Here is a 14,494-nt window from a genome sequence, read left to right as displayed (position 1 = left end):
TGTTCCTCAGTTGGGGATATTTTTTTCGCTCACCCTGCTTTGTGACACTGCTATGGGGACAGGGATTGCAGAGAGATCATTCAAACAGGTACACAGGCACACAGATATAAGCTAAAATGTTATAGAAATTACCTATTCCATACAGAGCTTAAAATAAGCTGGAATTTAGCACCTGAGTTGCTTAGGAGCTGTTTTGCTACTGGTAGCAAAGCTGACACAATATTACTGTTACTACTAGGTAGTAGAAAAGTAAAGAACATGCACATCTAAAGTGATGCCATGGGTGCCTTTAAACACGTAACGCCTGCAAAACCAACGCGTGACAGTAGTCCCCAGTACAGCAGCATCAGCGCTCGCTGACACAGGGATGGTATTAGTGATCCTCCATCCCTCTGGGACAGACATCAGAGAGCCCACTGCCGGCAGCGTCGGTCACAGTCCCTGCTCCAGGGCTTTGCAGCCTCCTGCCCTCCAGCACGTACAACACTGCTGAAGCATGTCTTCATAGAGAAGTGAGTCTGCAGACTCCTTATTATCTCTCTTCAGGAAAATAAAGTAGAATAGCTCGTTTTCCCCTGATATTAGCACAGCCATGCCTTGCTTGTACAAAACATGTGAGACTGGAGACGCCGATGAAGCTCTGCCCATCACGCCAAAGCACCCTAGGGCTGGTGCCTGCGAGCCATGGTAGCCAGTACTGCAAGACGTGCTTTCCTTTCCGCAGCAGCAGCAGCAGCAGCAGCAGCACACCTCTGCCTGTGCTCATGCCTAGGATTCTTGCACTGGTGGTGGCGGTGTTACAATTGGGAGCTGTGAAGGAGGAGGTGCCATTGACAGCAGGATTGTCAGGGGTGTGTGTGTGAAGGGAGAGGGGGGAGAGACCCTGATCCTCGAAGGAAAACAAATAGGACAGAGAGGAAGAGGTCTTTTGGAAGAGAGCACTTTGGATACCTGCTCTGATTTTCTGGTGTGCTGCTACATTGGTCTTCATGTGTAATGCATATGGATTGCAGAGGATCTAAATGCTAGCCAGCTACGCGTTGCTCCAGTATCTCCTTCACAAGGAGGATCTCTGGCACGCCAGGGAAGTCTTACATCTCAGTGTTGGGGTGTGCTTGTGTCCGCTGATGCTTGGAGGTACCTTGCTTTCCCTGATATGAGGAGAGAGTAGAGGGCGGACCTGATCCATCATCTCCCCTGCAGTCAGACACTGGAATGGCTCTGTCCCCGAGGAGGCACTGGAGATCAGCTTGCGCTCTCCGTGGTGCTGAAGCTACAGGAGCTGGTGCTGAAGCTGCAGGAACTGGTGCTGGCGCTGCTGTCACTGGTGTTGCTGGAGGCTTCCACAAACCTGCCATTCAGATGCCCCTGCTGCCTCCACAATGCTTGTTGCTGGTACTGGGTTTAGGACTGGGACCTGGTTTGGTTCATGGCTCAAGCGGAACAACAGTCGAACAACCTTCCAACAGTATGTCCTTGTATATAATGGGTTTGATGCCCCTCAGTGAAACAGTGGCAAAGGGAAGTATTGGCAGGGGCATCTTGCCGGCCGTGCTATTGGCTATTGATCAGATCCGCAATGAATCCCTGCTGCATCCCTATGTCCTGGACTTGAAGCTTTATGATACAGCGGTAAGATGTTCGCCTATTGGCATCCTTGTATTCATGCACTTGATGATGTACCTAGGCTTGGTAGATGCATTCAGGCTTCTATGCTGTTTGTGGAATACTAAATAATTGGCTATTTAGCTATGAGTATAATGAATTAGCTGCAGAGGTAATGGTGTAAAGGTATGTACCTAGGATTGTGTCATAACCCTAGCTTAAGGGGTTCTATGGACAGACTAACAGATCTCAGTTTTTAGTAATTTATGTGTTTGCCGGTAACTGTCATTAACATGGTTGTCTGACATGATTGATGGGGTTGTGCGTGATTTTCCCATAACATAACAACAAGGCACAATTCCTTGAGTGGGAGTCAGGGTAATGATGAAGAGAATGCAGAAATGCAGTGCGCTCTTCAGTGTGTGTTCCCAGCACCATGATGCTGCATAGGTGCTGCCTACCTTTTCTGTCTCCTTCTGGATGCTGAGATCGCTGTATTTCTGCTGATTATGCCATCAGTCGCTGTTTTCAGTACATTTTTTTTCTTTCCTAGTGTCTGCATCACCTTTAAACCTTACCATTTATGTTCAGCATTTTCAGTCCCTGTGCCTCCATTGCATAGATTTAGTTTAGCTGACTGAGCAACAGATGCATTTAAAAACGTCTCTTATTTCAAGCTTCAGGCAAGCAGTGTGCAGCATAGGACATCTTTATCTGGGATATCAAATTATAATTTTATATGTGCATTTTGCAGGCTGAAATAGAAACATTAACCATGATAGGAACTGACCATTGCAGTGTTCCTACTGCACATAGGGGAATGTATCCAAGGTGTAAATAGCTAGTATATACTTGCAGTTGCCACCATTGCTAAGGCTGAGCAGCAATTATCTAATGTAACATAGCAGATTTCTTGGGGAATTGATAGGCCTGATGCATGAATCTCCCTGGCTTCATAAGGCTGTAACTAAGGGTGTAATGATGTGAGCAGCTTTTGCATCTTACCTGAAAAATCTGCAAACTTGCTGTATGTAAATGTACAGAACTATAAGACATCTTATCCCCTTGTCAGCACTGCTGCTTAGTCTTGAATATATTCAGCATATGCAATTCACCATCAACTACATTAATTACATTTAGATTTCACAGTATACAGCTCTAAACAAAAATAAATTTAATAGCAGCATATCAGTGTTCAGATTTGTGTTTCTTTGTGTTGTTGTTGTTAACATCATGATGTGGATTCACTATTATTTACAAGATAAAAGGGCATCTGATTTTTAATCTCCCCTCCTCTTCAACTGTGTCAATACCCAGTGCTTTGGTGAATTGCATTGGCTATCTCTAATAGATTCTTGTCTTATTCTATTAAACATGTTTGGGATGACCCTGTTGACTGAGCAAGTGCCTGAAGATGGCAGTCACTTCTTGTGGAGATGCTTGATACCATTTCCAAGGCAACCTCTTAAAATATTCAGTTTGTTTCTGCTGGACTGCACCTACACCCTTGTGGCTTGGGAATGGAAAAGAAGTCAAACAGCATTACTATTGCCCCTGGCTTAGCGTAACAAATGGAACATGTTCATGATTCATTAGTTAAATGAAACACATTTCAGTATAGGCAATAGTAGCAGTCACTGACTATGTAACTGCTTTATAAATATCACTGACTGTGTGAAAAATGTACTGCATATCTAGTAATTTCTAGTCCAATTTCTATTAAATAACACACATAATTTAAGGTAAGAGTGTTACCCTTCGACAATACATCAATTGCCAAATCAGTGGTGTATGCTGCTACTTGTGTTAAATGCAATCTTCAGTATGTTGGATTTATGACCCACCATTATAATGGGGCCTCCCAGAATACAGACAATATTTTGAATGTCACAAGACATTTTACGCAGGTGCATACAGGTGACATAAGCGGGTTTACTTTTCAGTGAGTGGAGAGAGTGAGCTGCTCGGTAGAGATGGCCCGAACGGTTCACCCGCGAATGGTTCTCGGTGAACTTCCGTGGTTCGCGATCGCGGCAAACCAGGAACTTTTCCGGAAGTTCGGTTTGCCCTCCCTAAGTGCATCACGAGGGTCACCCTCTACACTCTACATCACAGTCAGCAGGCACATTGTAGCCAATTAGGCTACACTCCCTCCTGGAGCCCTCCCCCCCCCCTTATAAAAGGCAGGCAGCCTCAGGCTTTTCACTCACACGTGTGCCTGCAGTAATTAGTGAAGGGATAGCTGCTGCAGACTCTCATAGGGAAAGCTTAGTTAGGCTCTTGTAGGCTTGTTAGCTTGCTCCTGGCTTATTGTTATTGCTAAAATAGCACCCCACAACAGCTCTTTTGAGAGCTAATCTTGTTCTTGTGATCTATTTTTTTTTGTGTGTGGCCCACTTGCATTATATACAGCCCTGTCAGTCAGTGTCACTGTGCCTGTCTGTGTGTGACAGGTGCACGTGTAATACCCATCACTGTATATACCTACTACCTGTTGTTCACTTCAGTGCACCCACCTACCTATGTGAGCGCACGCAGTGTCACTGTGCCTATCCAGTACTTGTCTGTGTGTGACAGGTGCACATGTAATACCCATCACTGCATATACCTACTACATGTTGTACACTTCAGTGCACCCATCTACCTATGTGAGCACACGCAGTGTGATATACCACTCCGTGCATACCTGTTAACTGCACCTGTGTGACTGACTGCACATTGTATTAGTCAAGTCAGTGCATACCTTTCACTTCATCCCCCAATATGGACAAAACAAAAGACAGAGGCAGGCCACCTGGAAGGTCTGTTCGAGGTCGCACTGTCGTGATTTTGTGCGGCCCTCGACCAAAGTACAGTGTTCAGAAGAAGGCACGTGCCATCAGCCCCCAATATTGTCAGGACATAGTTGACTATTTAACACAGATCACCTCATCTTTCTCAGCTTCCGCACGGAAGCGTGACTGATCTTCCTCCTCCTGCTCTGATTCTGGCACTCCACTTAACACTCAGTCGGCCGCCACCATCAAAGTGCCATCATCCCAGGGCTCAGCGGTGTGGACATTTTTTTGTGTTTCTGCCTCAGATGAGACGCCATCTGTACTCTCTGCCACTGAAAATTGAGCCATGGAAAGACCAAGACCAGCGTAGGGACAACTACCTTACGAAGGCACATTATTACAAAACACAAACTGCAATGGGATGACCACCTGAGGGAAAGCAGCACACAAAAGCAAATCCACACACCGCAGTGGAAGATATGCAATTACTTTTCAAAAAAGGACATACCCAAACTGTACCGTGATGTTGAAAGGCAAGTGGTGTCATCTCTGGCACACAGCGTTGAGTCAAGGGACCATCTGACCACATGGTCTGCAAAATATGGTCAGGCCTGCCCGAAGACTAAGTCAGTCCCCACACACAGCATCTCTGCCTGCATGCCGTGTGACTGGCTGCCTGCCCTAAGACTAACTCGCTCCCAACGCAGCATCTCTGCCTGCAGGCCACTTGACTGCCTTCTCCGCCACCACCAAGAGGGTCCAGGACTCCAGGTGGATTCCTGAATTTTTAAGGCCACTGCTAGCCGTGGTCACTATAATAATTTTTTGGGTGCATGTACATGCCTGCCTAATTTTTCTGGCTGCACTGCGGCTGCAACGACAAAACAAAAGGCATGTACATGTGCCAATTCCCCTTCGTGATCATTACCTTGCCTCGGTGAAGGGGCTTGCATATCACAATGAAGCAATGACCACCGGCTAAATGAGTGTCTCGGGGGGGAGGGGGCACACCCAAGATAATAAGGTCGTTGCTTCATTGTGGACAGACCAAATTTGATCAGCTGGATAGTCAATGTTTTGTCATTCAGCTACCTCAGCCATGCGACCATATGGGCTTGAAAACCGCCTTGGCCTGCGCTCTGGCCATGGTGCGCACCAGTCCAGCACGGCCGTCACTACGCAAACAGCTGTTTGCAGTGAGTTACACAGTGAGTTTGGTGTGTCAGTGTGAAGCAGTACTCTAATGACACTCCCTGATTGATGTATACACATGCAAGATGTTTTAAAGCATTTTAGGCCTGCAATTTAGCATTCAATGTGATTTCGGCCCTTAAAATGCTGCTTGGCGTCAAATCCAGATTTTTCCTCGGGAGTATTGGCATCTATCTCACTCCGCCATGCCCCCCTCCAGGTGTTAGACCCTTTGAAACATCTTTTCCATCACTTTTGTGGCCAGCATATATTTTTCTAGTTCTCCAAGTTCGCCTCCCTATTGAAGTGTATTGCGGTTCGCGAAAGTTTGCATGAACCAAACTTTTGCACCCGGTTTGCGAACCGAAAATCGGAGGTTCGGCCAATTCTACTGCTCGGTTAAAAGGGGGGATACATACAGAAAACTACTGTTGCAGGAAGCTTTTTGGATACTAACTCTTGGTACTCGTATCCCATGTGGTCTGAATGCCAAGTGGGATTTGAACCTTATATGCTGACATCCTTTTAATATATTTTGTGTTTGTCTGTGATTGTAATCAACTTTGTAATATATATACTAATGTGAGTGAGTGGTTTACTTTTAAATATTCTGATATCTATTTGTGGGTTACACCCTTAGAGGTGTGTCTTTCAGTATATATACCTTGTTGGATGTATTGTATCTTGGGCTATGACTAAGGACGCAAGTGTACAAAACATGTTAGCCATTTTATTGCAGTACCTAACTGCTTAATACATTTTTTTGGGGGGACTTTCCACACCTCCACACCACCACCCAACGTTTCATCAAATCACTTAGCTAGCTAACCTTATTTTTCTGAACTGAAAAGTAACCTGAGGTGGGAGACATATGGAGGCTGTCATATTTATGTCTTGTTAAACACCAGTTGCCTGGCAGTCCTGCTTATCTTTCTAGTCAGTGGTGTCTGAATCACACACCTGAAACACGCATGCAGCTAATCTTGTAAGATTTTTGTCTGAGACATCTGATCTGCATGCTTGTTCAGGGTCTATGGCTAAAATGGCTAAAAGTATTTGTGCCAGTGAATCAACAGGACAGCCAGGCAATGCGTATTGTTTAAAAGGAAATAGACATGTCTCCATACAGGGGCCTAATTTACATAGCATGGGCCCTCATCAATATTTGGCAGACCAGGCCCCCCACCCCAGTCACGGCTCCAAAGTCCCCCTCCCACCCAGTGGCAGCCACAGCAAGAAAGTAATACTTTACCTCATCCTGAGAGACTGGTTCCCTTCACTCTTCTGTGTAGCTGCACAGGAATGCACACAAGCACTGGTGTAATAATATCGCTGGACCTGCTCTGCACCCCTTAGTCCCCGGGCCCTCCAGCGGATGGCAGGGGCCATGGGGCTATTGCTACACCAGTGTCTCCATATTTCTCTTACCTCTCCTTTTAAAGGACACCTGAAGTGAAAGAGATGTGGAGGCTACCACATTTAATTCCTTTTAAACTGGTTGCCTGGTAGTCCTGCAGATCCTTTTGGCTTCAGTAGTATCTGAATCACACAACTGAAACAAGCATGCGGATAATCTAGTCACACTTTAGTAAGAAACACTTGATCTGCATGGTTGGCCAGGGTCTATAGCTAAAAATAATAGGCAGGGAGCGAACTTTTGCATTGCATTTGTTTTGCCGCATAGCGAAAACGTATGCAAAATTTCATGTAATGTTAGTCTATGGGCCACACACAAAAATGCATTGGTGTTTGATTCACAATCTGAATTTCTGTGCATTTTAAAACTGCACAGCAAGTTCCTTTCCCCATACATATTGTATTTGAATTGCGTGCGATTGGCATACAATGGTTTCCTATGGTGTTGCAAAGCCATGCGGTTTCACATATGTTTTTGTAAAAGATAGGTCTAATTTTGTATTTTTTGTTGTTGTTGTTGAAAAGGCCTATTTTTAACAATCAAGATTAATGTTGTAGCGCTTATTTGTGCAGTATCGGTTGGCAGCACAGAGTTAGCAAGGAAAACCACCACCTTACACTCTAAAACACCATTCAAAATAACTCATGCGCCAATGCAAATAAAATATTGCAAAATGTTTAATAAAATATACCTGTTAAAATATATCTCTCGCTTAAATATATAGAACAATGATTGGCGTTCAGTCTAGCAATCTCCCTCACAGTATCGTTACTTCTTACTGTCACAGAAAGGGTTATATCCCCACCTGCAGCAGTTCCAAACTACTGTTATAAGAAATGCTTCCTAACCGCACTTAAAACGCCTCACTTCAATGTGCAAAGTTCTTTAGCTTATGAGATCCTCTTCGTAGCTACATTAAACAATTATCTTCAATCACAGTTTTCATAGAAATTCATAGAAGGTCCTTCCAACGAGGAAAAAAAATATAAAACATCCAATGTCATAAAATGCCAATTGAGCACGTTTCTTAAAATCTTACTGGCCAGTAAAGTCCATGCATTTATACCGCGGTTCAAATGTATTGCATCCCTGGATTTCAAATGAATTAGTGAATGGCTCCGTGACTGAATAGCAATACACAGTTCATTACTGATTGGCAGCACGATGTACTGCTGCACCATCAAACTCACGTATCTTGGAGAGTGATACAGATAGTCCTACTCTTGGAGCCCTCAACTCCACTGGTCCACAGGCAGCTCAAGTCCCGGCCGGTGACTCCTGGATGGTAGTTTGCCGCTTGTCTCCGCGAAAGTACTTGTCACCATTTTTTTAAATGTTAGAATGTAAATCAGGGGTTTAAAAGATTTTACAATGGGCAAACACTGACTAAATCATTTATACATAATTATTGTAAAAATGAAGCACTTTTTTATTACATTATTTTCACTGTAGTTCCTCTTTAAGCTCCTGCTTTACCAACTTCTTTCTTAATGCCAAAAGCTAACCATACCTTTTATCCCAGGCCTAGCTGTGCTCTATGGGATCAAGAACCTTCCCTCTTTTTTGATGAGTATCTAACTTTTTTGTTTTAGGCGGTTACAGCTGTCCTTTAAATGCAGAGTAATGGGCCCATATGCAATTCACTTTTTTCACCTGAGTTTTCTCCTAGGTGATATTTTCACATCTTGTAAATAAATGCCTTTTACACCCCCAGCAAGCAAACAAATAAAATAATGTGACAGTACTTTTTCACCTACTTTTTGGTACTTTTTCCATTTCAAAGTGACAAAAAGTGTTTTTAAATCGAAGATAAAAAATTATTTCCTAGGAGAAAACTCGGGTGAAAAAGTGAATTGCATATGGCCCACAGTGTCTGAAAATTGCATGCAGAATAACGACACTGACAAGTATCAACACTCCCTAGATTTTTTTTTTCTAAAGGTAAAATAAATAAATAAATAAAACCTGCAGTTCAGAGGAGTCATTCCACTTGTACCTGTCATTGTTCTATACACAATGCAAAAAATAAAGTACAGAATATACATTCTGTGGATAAATCCATGCCACTGCTAAGCATCAGATTCATGAGTTTAAAAAAAAAATATGACAAACTGACATTGATTGAAATGCGTGTATGTAAATGAGTGGAAACCAATTTTCATAGAGCGAAGCAGTGTTGGAAGTACCGCTGTATCCTGTGTTAAAGTAGAATTGTGTTTACATACATGGCATTTGTGGAGACATTAGCAGATGGTGTTCGTGCTTCAATTCATAAATGGTGGATTACACAAGACTCCTTAAGTGTTGGGATTTTTCCTAAGCTGTGCTAGGATGTTGTGTGGTGTCAGGAACTTATCTGAATAATCATTACAGTATATCTAGGTATTAAGTAGGTAGTGAAAATTACAACATTTAGCCCCCTGGTTTGTGACAGGAGACGCCTATAACCCTGAAGCTCTGGGGTACAATTTGGACCTTAATAGAGAGAGCGTAGCCCTTGATCTGCTTAGAGGTGTCAACCCTCCCTCACATAAGGAAAACACTATCTTGTCCCAAGCTTACTATGTTTGGAAGCGTACTTGTAAACTACATCTATCACTAAATCATGATCCATGTACCCCTCTATGGCATAACCCGTCACTCCCTGAACTCTCTACAGTACCTGATCCTCACTACTGGGAGAGAGGAGGTGTAATTTTCCTAACACAAATAATAGAACAGGGGAAGCTTATTAGTATCTCCAATCTCCGTAAATTGTTCCCTACTTTCAGGGACGGATCTAGACCAAATTGCGCCTGGGGCAGGGTCAGGTTTTGGCGCCTAAACTGCCATTCCCATCCAGTTTTGGTGCCTAAAGGTCAGGTGTTGGCACCTAAACTGCCATTCCTCATCCAGTTTTGGCGCCTAAGGGTCAGGTTTTGGCACCCTAACTGCCTTTCCCTATCCAGTTTTGGCGCCTTTTTAAGAATTCAACAAACTGCGCCTGGGGCAAGAGACCCGCTCGCCCCCCCCCCCCCCCCCCCCCAGATCCATCCCTGCCTACTTTTAATGTCCAACCCTTTCGATATACTCAATTGCACCATGCGTTTTACGCCCAATTCGGGAAAAACCCTGTTCGTATCACCCCCCCATCCCATCCTTGAAATTTTGGTAAAGGGCCCTGCCAAGCACCTTATTGGAGACTTGTAACTGGTGTTAAGTAAAGCGCTTGACTGCATGAAGCCGGTTAAAGAGAAATGGTTAAAAGAGGTAATGGTCTTTCCAACTGAAGACTGGGAAGATGCACTAGAGGCCCCCAAAAGGGTCTCTGTATGCATTAAAAGCAGAGCTACTCAAATATATATCCTACATCAAGCTTATCTGACCCCCGCTAGAATTGTTAAGTATAAAACTGGCGTATCTGATGTATGTCCTAAATGTGGGAATCACTCGCCTACTTTTTTTCATTTGATCTGGCAATGTCCCTTAGTCCAGACGTTCTGGCTACAGGTAATACATTTCTTACATGACAAAATGGGTTGCCCTGTAACCATGAACCCTGCTTTATGTGTGTTAAGTATAATAACAGATGACGGAATGCAACCTAATATTAAAACCTTTATTCACGAAACATTATTTGCAGCTAGGCAAGAAATTGCCCTCAAGTGACTGGCGGCGGAGGCGCCCACGTTTACGGGTTGGCGCAAGAGACTCAATACAAACCCACCCTACACAAAGCTTGTATATTTGCACAGAAACCGTCTGAAACAGTTTCATTTAATATGGGACAGGTGGAGGGAGGGGGCCTGATGTGACTACTTTTACTTTATTTTTATTTTATTTCTATTTTATTCTATATATCTATAACATGATCTGAGTATGCTTCCTATTTCCATTAGTTTTGACCGGACTTCCTAACTTTACTGCCACTAACTGCATGTACATTTAGTTGGGTCCTTAATTGTGTTATGAAGAAATATGCCATGTCTTTTAATGTACATGTTGTGTGTTGCACGTATTTCAAATTTAGCAAACTTTTAGTGTCCTTCTTTTTGCTGTCAGGCGCTCTTTTTGCAAATATTCTGTGCTATAAGCCCTGATGTGCACCTGTATGTACCATTTGATTGTCTGCAATGTGTATTTCATGACCAATATGATCGATAAACCTTCTTTTTGTTTAAAAAAAAAAGTAGGTAGTGAAAAAAAATTCAAAATAAAGGAATAGTTTGTATAATTTAGTTTATAAGCCAAGAGAAGCTTTCAGAAAAATACATATATATATATATATACTGTATATATGTATATATATATATATATATATATACACACACACACACACAGTGGGTTGCAAAAGTATTCAGCCCCCTTGAAGTTTTCCACATTTTGTCACATTACTGCCACAAACATGCATCAATTTTATTGGAATTCCACGTGAAAGACCAATACAAACTGGTGCACATGTGAGAAGCGGATCGAAAATCATACATCATCCCAAACATTTTTTACAAATCAATAACTGCAAAGTGGGGTGTGCGTAATTATTCGGCCCCCTGAGTCAATACTTTGTAGAACCACCTTTTGCTGCAAATATTATTATTATTATTATTATTATTAGTTAGTATTTATATAGCGCCGACATATTACGCAGCGCTGTACAGTGTATATATATCTTGTCACTAACTGTCCCTCAAAGGAGCTCACAATCTAATCCCTACCATTGCCATATGTCTATATTATGTAAGTACTGTAGTCTAGGGCCAATTTTAGGGGGAGCCAATTAACTTATCCGTATGTTTTTGGAATGTGGGAGGAAACCGGAGTGCCCGGAGGAAACCCACGCAGACACGGAGAGAACATACAAACTCTTTGCAGATAGTGCCCTGGCTAGGAATCGAACCAGAGACCCAGCGCTGCAAGGCGAGAGAGCTAACCACTACGCCACCGTGCTGCCCAATTACAGCTGCCAGTCTTTTAGGGTATGTCTCTACCAGCTTTGCACATCTAGAGACTGAAATCCTTGCCCATTCTTCTTTGCAAAACAGCTCCAGCTCAGTCAGATTAGATGGACAGCGTTTGTAAACAGCAGTTTTCAGATTTTGCCACAGATTCTCGATTGGATTTAGATCTGGACTTTGACTGGGCCATTCTAACACATATATATGTTTTGTTTTAAACCATTACATTGTTGCCCTGGCTTTATGTTTAGGGTCATTGTCCTGCTGGAAGGTGAACCTCTGCCCCAGTCTCAAGTCTTTTGCAGTCTCCAAGAGGTTTTCTTCCAAGTTTGCCCTGTATTTGGCTCCATCCATCTTCCCATCAACTCTGACCAGCTTCCCTGTCCCTGCTGAAGAGATGCACCCCCTGAGCATGATGCTGCCACCACCATATTTGACAGTGGGGATGGTGTGTTCAGAGTGATGTGCAGTGTTAGTTTTCTGCCACACATAGCGTTTTGCATTTTGGCCAAAAAGTTCCATTTTGGTCTCATCTGACCAGAGCACCTTCTTCCACATGGTTGCTGTGTCCCCCACATGGCTTGTGGCAAACTGCAAACGGGACTTCTTATGCATTCTGTTAACAATGTCTTTCTTCTTGCCACTCTTCCATAAAGGCCAACTTTGTACAGTGCATGACTAATAGTTGTCCTATGGACAGAGTCTCCCACCTGAGCTGTAGATCTCTGCAGCTCGTCCAGAGTCACCATAGGCCTCTTGACTGCATTTCTGATCAGCGCTCTCCTTGTTCGGCCTGTGAGTTTAGGTGGATGGCCTTGTCTTGGTAGGTTTACAGTTGTGCCATACTCCTTCCATTTCTGAATGATCGCTTGAACAGTGCTCTGTGGGATGTTCAAGGCTTTGGAAATCTTTTTGTAGCCTAAGCCTGCTTTAAATTTCTCAATAACTTGATCCCTGACCTGTCTTGTGTGTTCTTTGGACTTCACGGTGTTGTTGCTCCCAACATTCTCTTAGACAACCTCTGAGGCCCTCACAGAGCAGCTGTATTTGTACTGAAATTAGATTACACACAGGTGCACTCTATTTAGTCATTAGCACTCATCAGGCAATGTCTATAGGCAACTGACTGCACTCATATCAAAGGGGGCCGAATAATTATGCACACACCACTTTGCAGTTATTTATTTGTAAAAAAAAATGTTTGGAATCATGTATAATTCTCGTTCCACTTCTCATGTGTACACCACTTTGTGTTGGTCTTTCATGTGGAATTCCAATAAAATTGATTCATGTTTGTGGCAGTAATATGACAAAATGTGGAAAACTTCAACGGGGCCGAATACTTTTGCAACCCACTGTTTATATATATATATATATATATATATATATATATATATATGTATATATATATATATATATGTATATATATATATATATATATATATATATATATATATATATATATATATATATATATATATATATATATATATATATATATATATATATTCCCTGACTTACAATGGCACAGAAATGGGAATTCAATTTTTTATCAAAAAGACCTTGTAAATCTTCAAAAAAAATCTATTTTATAAAAAAAATTCTGCGGTACATTTTACTATATAGAGTTTTACATTTTGCATACACATTTTATGGATTTTAAAATAAACCTGTGATCCAGCCCTGGAACCTTCTGGAAGTTTACGTGGATTGTGGAAAATCATTCAGTTTCAGAATTGTAATAACGTATAATTGTAGTAGCACATTTAATGTGACATTTTGGGTTAAGTTAGCTCATTACAATCATCACCAGGAAAGAATGTGGCACAAATGGAGACTGAAGGAGGTACAGGGGGGTAGAGGTGGGAAAGAGAGACAGTTGAGACAGAGCTGGTACAGAGAGGACACTAAGCAGTGGTGGGGGAGGCAGAGGTGATGTAGAAAAAGACACTGAAGGAACATGGAAACAGAGGTGACACAAGTGGTCACTGGAGGTACAGGGGGGGGGGGGGCATAAAGGAGGAACAGGGGACAAAGATAGCACAGTGTTCTGACTTAAGAATGGATTCAGGCTGAGAACAAACTTGCAGCCCATATATTGTTCTTCAACCAGGGATTATATATATATATATATATATATATATATATATATATATATATATATATACTAGCCGACCCGCAGCGTAGCATACGCCGCATAAGAGGGTAGAGGGCAGGAAGGGGGTATTGGGCACAGCGGCGGGAAGGGGGGTTGGACCCCCCCTCAACTGGGTCCCCCATGTGCACTCCCCCTCCAGCTTAAGCTCAGCAGGAACCCCCCCCTCACCTGGGTCCCCCATGTGCGCTCCCCCTCCTGCTTAAGCACAGTAGCAGCTGCCACTATTAGTAAGAGGCAGCGGGCGGGGATGACTCCCCTCTTCCGTGTTCCATCGTGCGTTCCACTGTCGTCCCTTCCTGCAATGCCGCACAATGTATTGGTGTAATTTGCCTTTTTAAAACAGAAGGAAATCTGCAATAATTTAGCTATAAGTGAACATTTGTGGTTACCCACAATGCACTGCTACTAAATA

General features: G+C 42.9%; 1 protein-coding gene across 1 annotated transcript in view; it reads left to right on the top strand.

Annotated features, from left to right (window-relative positions):
• Positions 1-385: 385 nt before the first annotated feature.
• Positions 386-14,494, top strand: part of GABBR2 (gamma-aminobutyric acid type B receptor subunit 2) — an 842,117-nt gene continuing 828,008 nt past the window's right edge. The window contains exon 1 of the mRNA XM_068236712.1: positions 386-1,632. Within this exon, the coding sequence (XP_068092813.1) occupies positions 1,216-1,632 (417 nt within the window). The 5' untranslated portion in view covers positions 386-1,215. The remainder of the gene's footprint in view (positions 1,633-14,494) is intronic.

Source organism: Hyperolius riggenbachi, chromosome 5 (genome assembly GCF_040937935.1).
Source record: "Hyperolius riggenbachi isolate aHypRig1 chromosome 5, aHypRig1.pri, whole genome shotgun sequence".
NCBI lineage: Eukaryota > Metazoa > Chordata > Amphibia > Anura > Hyperoliidae > Hyperolius > Hyperolius riggenbachi.
The sequence above is the reverse complement of the archived record's forward strand: the minus strand, read 5'-3'. Positions and strand labels throughout refer to the sequence as shown.